A 9,494-nucleotide genomic window follows, 5' to 3' on the forward strand; every position below is an offset into this window, starting at 1 on the left:
TTTATAAGTGACTACCTTTTTCTTCCGTAGCGGCTCTTGTGATTTTCTCCTTTTCCGCAAAGTTGCATAGATTAACTACTATGTGCCTTGGCAATTTCTCCCTGGGATTCAGTCTAGTTAGTGTCCTCTTACCATCCTGAATGATTGCCTGATTCTCATTTGTTAAGATGGGTAAGTTCTCTTCCAGGAATTCCCTCTCTATTTTCGCAATTGAATTCTTGGTTGTGTCTTGTTCTGGTACCCCAATTATTTGAATGTTGTTCCTATTCATAGCATCAGACATTATTCTTAGGTTTTCTTCAGCTTCTTTGATGAGCTTGCTTGACTGTCTTTCCCATTTGGTGAAGTCTGCCTGGTTGTCCTCAAGGTCACTGATATGGTTCTCTGCTTCCTCTAGACTGTTAGTGATGTCTGTTAACTTGTTATTTGCTTTTCTCACCTCATCCCTTATCTCTTTTATTTCTCTTTGGTGTTCATCCCTTAACTCTTTTATTTGCCTTTGATGCATGGCCTTTATCTCCTTTATTGTTTCAGCCTTTTTTTGTAATGCTTCTCTCATATCTTATATGACTCTAAGAAGAATTTTGAAGACTTTTTTCTGTGGTAGATCAACATCTGTTTCTTCTATGCATGTCGTTAGGTTCAAGACTTCTTCTGACATATCCACCCCGCCCCCCTGTTTTCTGTTGTTGTTGTTGTTGTTGTTGGAGTTGGTTGCTGTCTGTGTTCCCTTTAAGAGGAGTCCAGCAGCATTTCCCAGAGAGTTGAAGAGTAATTGGCTCTCTTTTTTGGGTGACTTTTGGGAATGCTTCTTGAAACTGCCTGCATATTACTGCACTGAGGGTTGGGCTACCACTTTATCCTCTTGTGGTTTCACTCTTTCACTAGCCAATAAGTATTCAGTTATTTTGAGGGAAAGTTGGATGGCTCTCTCCGGGGACACTGGCCAGGCAGTTGCAGGCCCGTGAGTATGGTGCTGCGTTGAGTGATTTCACCGGAAGCCATGGTGGTGTCGCCCATTGTGGCTTGGAGTGCCTCTGAGGACACGCAGGGGTGCCTGATGGGATTGGGAGTGCTGCTGAGTACAGGTGGGTGTGCCCACTTTGGTATAGAACACCGCAGATGCCAGGCGGAATTTTCCTAGTTGGTAAGTCACTGTGAAGGTTGGATGGAGGTTCCTACAGCAGCATGGAGTGATGCGGAGGGCTGGTGGAGATGCCTTTGGCCATGTGAAGCATTGTGGAATGTGGAAGGAAGTTCCCTCAGCCACATGTTGGGCTGTGGAGGGTGGGAAGGGGTTTCCCTAGCCATATGCAGCACAATGGAAGGCAAGCAGAAGTTCCCTAGCAGAGTGGATTAACACAGACGTGGGCAGGTGTTCTCCCAGCTGCTTTCAGGGTGGTGAAGGCTGACAGAAGTTCCTCCATCATTTTGGGGGCAGCAGAAGTTGAGTGGTATTTCCCCAGCAGCTTGGAGGGCTGTGGAAGGCTGGCGGGAGTTCCTCCAGCCATTTAGGGGATGGTGGAAGTTTCCCAGCCACTTGGAGGGTGGTGGGGGAGGTGAGCTGAAGTTGCTTAGCCACATGTAAAGCTTCAGAATATGGGTAGGAGCTTCCTCAGCTTGGTGGAGGATAGGCAGAGTTGCTCTAAGCCAAGGGAATTGCCCTGGAGGCCAGAAGTGGTATGTGAAAGGAAAGAGAGGGAATAAACAAAATAGAAAAAATTGAGCCAGCCATGACTATAGCAGGTAAGAGAGAAGAGAGAGAAAACAGTAAAGAAATAGATGAGCCCTAACTGCCTGACCATGGGGCTAGAGGGGTTTAAACCCTGCCCAAAGTTGGTAGCAGCCATGGGTATGTTGAAGTAAAGTCCTTGTGTCTCCCAAAGTAGCTTGGTGCTGGCCAAACTAGCCCCGTGCCAACCTGCACTGCACAGGGATTAAAGCTAAGCACCAGCTGGCCTCCTCAGCAATAAGCCCAAAGCCCACAGCTTTTTAAAACTTAGTGAATCTGAGTCTACTTATCTTTATGATGCGCCTTCTGTGAACCGGAAGAGTGGAGTTTCCCTCTCAGTGGCTCTCCTGTGCTGATTTCTGTGGAGTCTCTCTGGTGTGTGTTACTCAGTCACCTTCTTGCCGGAACTCCAATAGATCTTTAAATATCGTTTATGACAAGTAATACAATCCCATTCTTATTTATTGGTCATCCCTTCGATGGTAAACCATAGGATTTTTAAAATTCAAAATGACCAACACATTTTAGCACACAAATACCTAAAGAGATCAGATGGACCTTTGCTGATAGCAGAGAATAACAGAGAGACATTTACTTGTGTTGCATTGACAATGAAAAGACATTCAATTGTTTGGATCTTAAAGTATGGAAAGTCTTAAGAAGAGTACAAATTTCAGTACCCTTCATTGTGCCCATGGAGAATCTGTACTTGGACCAAGAAGAAGTTATTTGAATAGAACAAGGGAATATCAGGAAAGGTGTGCATCAGAATTGTATCCTCCCATCATACTCATTCAATATGTACACTGAGAAAATAATCAGAGACAATTGATTATGTGAAGAAGATTGGAGGTATCAGGAATAAAGCATGGCTTATTAACAATCTGTGATATGTAGATGACACAATCTTGCTTGCTGAAAGTGAGGAGGTCTTGAAACACTTGTTGATGAAGCTCAAGGATTTCAGTTTTTGTAAGGATTAAAGCTCAAAGTAAAGAAAACACAAATCCTCACTCCTGGACCATGATGACCGGAGAAAAGATTGAAATTGTCAAGGATTTCATCTTGTTTGGATCCCAATCAATGTGAATGGAAGCAAATAATGGAGAGATCAAAGGACACACTGCATTAGATGAATCTGCTGCACAAGACCTCTTTAAAGTCTGTAAAAGCAAGCATTATAATTTGAGGACTTATATGTGACTGACTCAAGCCATGATATTTTCAATTGCCTCATATTATGTTAAAGTCAGACACTGAATAAGGAATATTGATGAAAAAATGAGTCATTTAAACTATGATGTTGGTGGAGAATATATACACCAACATTGAATATTGGTGGAGAATGTCGTAGACTGTCAAAGAACAAACGGGTCTGTCTTGGATGAAGTACAGCCAGTATACTTCTTAGAGGCAAGGATGGAGAGACTTCTCCCACATACTTTGGATAGGTTATCAAGAAAATCTAGTCCCTGGAGATGGTTGTCTTGCTTGGCAAAGTAGAGGGGCAGTGTAAAAGAGGAAGACCGTGGAAAAAGAGAAAGGCCTTGGATTGACAACAGTGGTTGCAGTGGCATACTCAAACATAAGAATTATTGTGAAGATTGCCCAGGAACATTCTGTTTTGAATAGGAATACGAATTGGTTCCTATGAATAGGAACCGACTTGATGGCACCTAACAACACCTATACTATCTATCCATCTTTATATGTTCCATTTCATTTTTAATGACTTACGATTTTCCTAGATTCGTACTTCATACGTTCCATGTTCCAATTCTTTATTGATGTTTGTAGCTGTGTCTTCTCCTGCTGGATAGTGCCCAATCACTACATGAAGGTCCTGAAGGCATTCCTCCCCTAGGTTGACTCCATCTACATCATTTTGTTTGGCTCTATTTTCAAAAGTCAGCTTTTCCTTGGTCATATTTTGAGCACCTTCTGACCGACCTGTGGTCTTATATTCTGGAACTATCTCTGACAATGTTCTGCTTCTATTCATTAGATTTTCAGTAACTGACAGTGTTCAATGCTGTCAACAGGGTTTTCAGTGGCTAATTCTTTTTTAAATGGATACTGCATTGCTTCTTCATAGTCTCCTCATTTTCTGGGGGATCTGCTGAAGCCTATTCACTTGGGTGACCCTGCTGGTATTTGAAATGCTGGTGACAAGGTCTACAGCATTACAGCAATAGTTAAGTCACCACAGTATGACAAATTGACAAATGAGTGGTTATTTCACCTCATGGTAGGCTTTTAATAAATATTTGGTTAATAAATAATTATCAGACTGCTGTTTCATCTCAATTAGGCCAGTTTTAACCAGAAAAAAACTTGAGATGTGAAGCCTGTCAAAAATTATTTGACACCTCTGTAACTAAACACTCACTGCAGGCAGAGAAGCTCTGTCAGGAGAACAGGATTTGAAGAATTCTAAATGACAAGCTTGAGAAATGGTATCTAAACCCACTAACAGGGAACACATTTCAATGTCTTTTATAGAGTTTTCAGTGATATTTGGCTGTAACTAGTAATGACAGAGATATCTAACTCAGCAAAAATGTTCTCCCTTGGTGTTCAGAACCCAGCCTGGGTTTAGGCAGTAAAACAGCTGTCTCCTGGGTCCAGCCGAAGAAGGTCTAATTAGATTAACCTTCTGAATATAACTAAGTCTACATTTGTATAGATGTTACATATCCATGGTGCTGCCTTATAATCAAAACAAAGACTCCATTGAAATAAAAGTATAAATAAAAACCAGCATCTGGAATCTTCAGAAACAAACAGTACAAAAATAATTTATGTGTAACACAGCATAAAAAACATACCAAATTGGTCTGATTAACAACTGGTAAGAGTCTTGTTTTATATTTATGAGAAAACAAATCTAGGCTTTAGCTCCCCGGGAGAAAATTATTTCACTCTTCCCGAAACCAGTTTTTATGTCCCGAGAAAGGATTTACAACTTGAATAAGCAGCGGGAACAAACAATGGCCAAGAACTGTCTTCTTGGTAATGCTGGTGAGAGCCATGTTAAGATGATCATAAATTTGTTAGAATGTGAGGCATTCCTGATTTATTGTTCTGAAGATTTGAGGTATGTTAAACTCAAAAAAATGTATTAATTAAATGGACTATTTAATATTATGAAATACAACTTGGCTTGAATAACTAAAAAAAAAAATCAAAACACATCAATCCCTTTTTTCTATTATAGTTCCTTTTTTACCCTGAGTTGAGGCCAAAGACATTTTGGTCAGAACTGGGGTTGTCTAACATTGAGAAATCAAATAATCAATACATATGATATGGAAGATAAAGTGTCCTTTGTCTCAAGAAGATACTAATTTAAACATAATGTTTTGCTGAGTCTAGATTGAGCAACTGCCACCCTAACTTTAAATAAGTACGCTTGCTGACTATAACTATTTCCTTGCAAGTGAATTACTAACAAACTAAATATAATACATACAGGGTAAATGATTTGATGCTCTCCATTCTCCCTGGCTTGTTGGTATCATTCTCTTTGTTCACTCAGTGAAATTTGATAAGGAGATTGTATTGATTACCTTTGACATTGTGCCAAGCTTGAGTTAATCTATAACCTTTTCCAGCTATTTTAGTCATCATATATATTTTTGTGCTATCAAAGGTTTATCCAGATGTTATTCTTTGATTTGCCCCAAATTACAAGAGTCAATTCAAATTTTGCATCAGTTCTTATATATCACCTGCATTTCTGCATTTCTCATTCTGCTTTACCTACCAACTTCTCTTATTTCCAGTGACCCCACTGTTCTAGAAGAGAATTGTCTATCCAGACATCTTTCATGTTTAAGTTCTGATTTTGAAAATATATGAAATGCACCTTATTTACTAAGGACTATTAGTAATTAGTCCTTAGTAATATTTACTAAGGACTATTAATGACAATTTCTTCTGCTAAAATTATTCCTAGAAAGATGCTATCTGACAATGACTTATTGGAGGTGTCCCTACAACATCACAGTTGTAACTTTGAGTAGACAAAATGCTCAAGGGCTACTACTTGCAGAAATTCCTTATGTCATGTTGAGGATAAGATAAATTTGGAGTGAAGGGGACATCCATACCTCTCAAGTTCTCATATCATATATAAGGGGAGTCTTGGTGAATTCATGATGCAAATCCATGGCCATCTAGCACAAGTTTAATGAAATAATTTTCCAGAAAAATGAAGCACAGCACATTAGGACAGTATGCTTGCTTTTATTTTATACATTCTCCTTCTACTCCTAGCTATTGTTACCTTGCATGGCAGCAATATTTCAATTCTTCAGCTTGTGAAAGCTCAATATTTTCCCGTTCCATTGTATGGTAAGGTATAAATTCAGCTAAGAATTGCAGTACCTTTACTGCCAGATGTATAGGTGTTGTCAAAAGGATTGGGGGACTGAAACTCAAACTGCCCAAGTCTTTTGTAGCTTAGAAGTTACTCCAGAGTTTTTGCTTATGAACATCTCTGCTTTGGGTTTGCACCTATTTATTCCATTAAAGATTTCTAGAATCGGTTTTTAAATTCTAATCTATTTTTTTCCTTACTGCAGATTCCTTATGTTGCCATTTGAGAGTGTAATCTATGTTTTAATAAAATCCGTAACTGAATAAAATATAATAAGTATATAATTTAAATTGCATGAAGAGTTCAGCGATTGTGATTTTTTATATTCTAAATATCTGTAATCTATGATCAGAGGCATGTTGGGGATATATCTCAGTATTCCATTTAAATATTAATGTCTATTAATTATGATTTTGAAAAAAAGAATTGCCGTTTCTAATATGTCTGAGTATTTAAGTACTATTTATTAATAAGTATTTTATTTTTCATCACCTCAGGTGGAGGAGGCTCTGGAAGCTGTCAAAAATGCTACCAATGAGCAAGACCTGGCAAACCGCTTTAAGGAGTTTGGAAAAGAGATGGTGAAACTTAACTATGTAGCAGCAAGAAGACAACAGGTGGGAACATTTGTGAAAAGTTAGAGAAGAAAATGCTCAAATGCAATAACTTAGTAGCTCTGTAGACCTGAAAAACTGACCTGTCTTAGAGTATACACACTTCTTCCTAACTGTACCAGTCCTGATATCATCATGGGTCACAGACCACTGGTTTACTGGGAACACAACCCCCACCCCCATCACACATTCTGTCGACTGTGGGAGCAGCTTCTGAATCCATCTCACCTTGTGGTGTAGTGCTGAGGTCACTCTCTGGGAGACACTTTGGTCACCCTCACTTTATGGTTCGGAGCCTTGTTGACACCAGCACAGTTGTGCACACCCAGGGTGTGCAGCACGTACAATGAAACATCGATGAAGGAGAGTGGTAAGCTAATGACAAAATGAGAGGGAAGGTGGCATGGGAGATCTATTGCTCTATCATTATATGTAAATGCATTTCCATATATACATGCCTGTATTTAGACCTCTATAAATGTCCTTTGCCTCCCATTTCTTTCTTGTATTTCCTTTTACTTTCCTCTTGTCCCACTATCATGTTTGGCCTTCATTCAGGTTTTAGTAATTCCTCTCGGCTACATTGCCCTTTATCGAGCCCTACCAGGCATCCTATGCCCCCAGCACCATCAATTTTTAGATCACTTATTTCCCCCTTGTCCCTAGGTTTGTTGGCACCCCTGTTTCTTTCCTCCATCTCCTCCTCTCCCATGTCCCCCCCAGAACCATTGGTCTCATTGTTCTCTCCTCCAGATTGCTCATCCCACCTATCTTGTCCAGATAGTCATGCATAGACAACAATACATACAAAAACAAAGCAAAGCAAAAGAAAACAAAAAAATAAAAACAACAGCTAATACAATAAAACAAACAGACAGTAAACAAATAACCAACAGCAAAAACAGAAAAGTCCTCAAACAGTTCTAGGTCTGTCCGTTGACCTTTATGAGTGTTTTCCAGTTGAGTCTGCTGGGGTGCCATACCCTGGCCCCAAAGTCCATCTTTAGCATTCCTTGGGGACTTCGTTGCTTTGCTCCCCTTGCTGCTCTGCTCTATGCCCTTAGTATTTCACCCTGCTGTGGTGGGGTCAGATCAGGCACATCTCCAGTACCATGTCCCCAGTGCTGTCCCCCTTAGTGTGATGTATCAGCGAGGGATGTTGTCATGTCTCGTGGTGGGGCCAGCCCTGCGATCCTCTCTGTGCATCGGTTGCTCTGAGCCAGAATATAGTCTTCAGGGCTTGATGGGCTGGGATGTGTTCCACTCTCTCTGCCTCCCTCTTCGTTTGCTCCTGACCAGACACACACCTCTTTCGAAGCTGCAGCTTCAGTGCTGTCTGCTGAAGCACATCCCCCTGGGATGGGGAACCACCCTGTTTTAAAGCTGGACACATACTGTTCCAGAGATACTTAGCTGGTAATCCTACCTGGCTCTCAGAGCGGAAGGCTTCCTTAAAGAGTGCAAGCATTTTTAGCAATGCTTTTCAGAACTAAATGAAAAGATTCACATAGGTATCACTTTGTTATACACAAATGAGGATCTAAGTCATCTTTGCCTTCTTATTTCTTATTCCCTAAACCAAGGAATGAGGGAGCCCCGGCACAGTGCTTGATACTTCTACACAGTGCTTCCACCTCCGCTCCTAAAGCAAAGGTTGGAGGTTTTACTCTTCCAGCCACCTGAGTGAGAACACTCTGGCAGTCTGCAGCCAGAGAGATGTATGGCTTTAGGAACCACACGAGGCCACTCTACTGTGTGATACAGGGTCACCGCGGGTTCGAATTGACTGAGCAACCGTGGGCAAACCATGGATTAAGATGCAACGAAAGGAAGGCTTTCTTTTCTTCTTTAGAAGACCCTTTTCTGAACGGATAATGGAAAAGCATTGACATGTTAAGCAAAAATCACAGCACTCTGGTTTCTCGTGTTTGTGAATGTAATTGAACATGGAGGCAAGCAGGCCGCCAGGAGACTGAAGTCTGAGTATCAGGTCTACTGATAAATCATTCTGACCCAGGCACGCCCCCTACTTTGTGGGGACCTCAGGTTCTGAATGTATTCAGCAATCTTCACTGAGTTCCTATTATAGACTAAACACTGTGATGCAATAGTGTACATCAGAGACAAAGCCCTTTGTTCATTGAAGACATACACTGTAAGAGGGCAATGTGTGCGACTTAGTATATACAGTAAATAAGATCCGTCTTCCTGCTGGGAAAACAACAGGACATTGGGGAAACGGAAAGGAACAGAGCTTGTCTCTGGGTGTTGAGTCGGTAACAGGCACGGGGGCAGGACAAGCCAGGTAAGTGGCTCACCGTCAGGTGCACATGGAGGAGGAGGAGAGAAGCCCCGACGTTTCACCCAGAAAGGATCGTTTTATGTGCAAAATCCCAGCCACCCAAGTCACTTCTAAGAGACTGTGATTCCAATCCCCACGAAAAAATCCTTCATGGACAACGTCATGTGGGTGACAGGCTTTGTGTTTTGTTCCCACAGGAGCTGAAAGACCCTCACTGTCGGGATGAGATGGCGGCGGCCCGTGGGGCTCTCAAGAAGAATGCCACGATGCTGTACACGGCTTCCCAAGCGTTTCTCCGCCACCCGGACGTGGCCGCCACCAGAGCCAACCGAGATTACGTGTTCAAGCAAGTTCAGGAAGCCATCGCTGGCATCTCCAACGCCGCTCAGGCTACCTCGCCCACTGACGAAGCCAAAGGCCACACGGGCATCGGCGAGCTGGCCGCAGCGCTGAATGAATTTGACG

At 41.6% G+C, this 9,494-nt stretch overlaps 1 protein-coding gene across 3 annotated transcripts in view; it reads left to right on the forward strand.

Moving 5' to 3' along the window:
- The window catches only part of CTNNA2 (catenin alpha 2), a 1,370,089-nt gene that overhangs the window by 441,092 nt on the left and 919,503 nt on the right, over window positions 1-9,494 (forward strand). For all 3 annotated transcript variants that reach the window (XM_013007524.3, XM_045283854.1, XM_004713853.3), the window contains exons 5-6: window positions 6,611-6,730; window positions 9,227-9,493. In XM_013007524.3, the coding sequence (XP_012862978.1) occupies window positions 6,611-6,730; window positions 9,227-9,493 (387 nt within the window). The remainder of the gene's footprint in view (window positions 1-6,610; window positions 6,731-9,226; window position 9,494) is intronic.

Source organism: Echinops telfairi, unplaced genomic scaffold (genome assembly GCF_000313985.2).
Source record: "Echinops telfairi isolate 266 unplaced genomic scaffold, ASM31398v2 ScPeMD7_7467;HRSCAF=8505_1, whole genome shotgun sequence".
Lineage (NCBI taxonomy): Eukaryota > Metazoa > Chordata > Mammalia > Afrosoricida > Tenrecidae > Echinops > Echinops telfairi.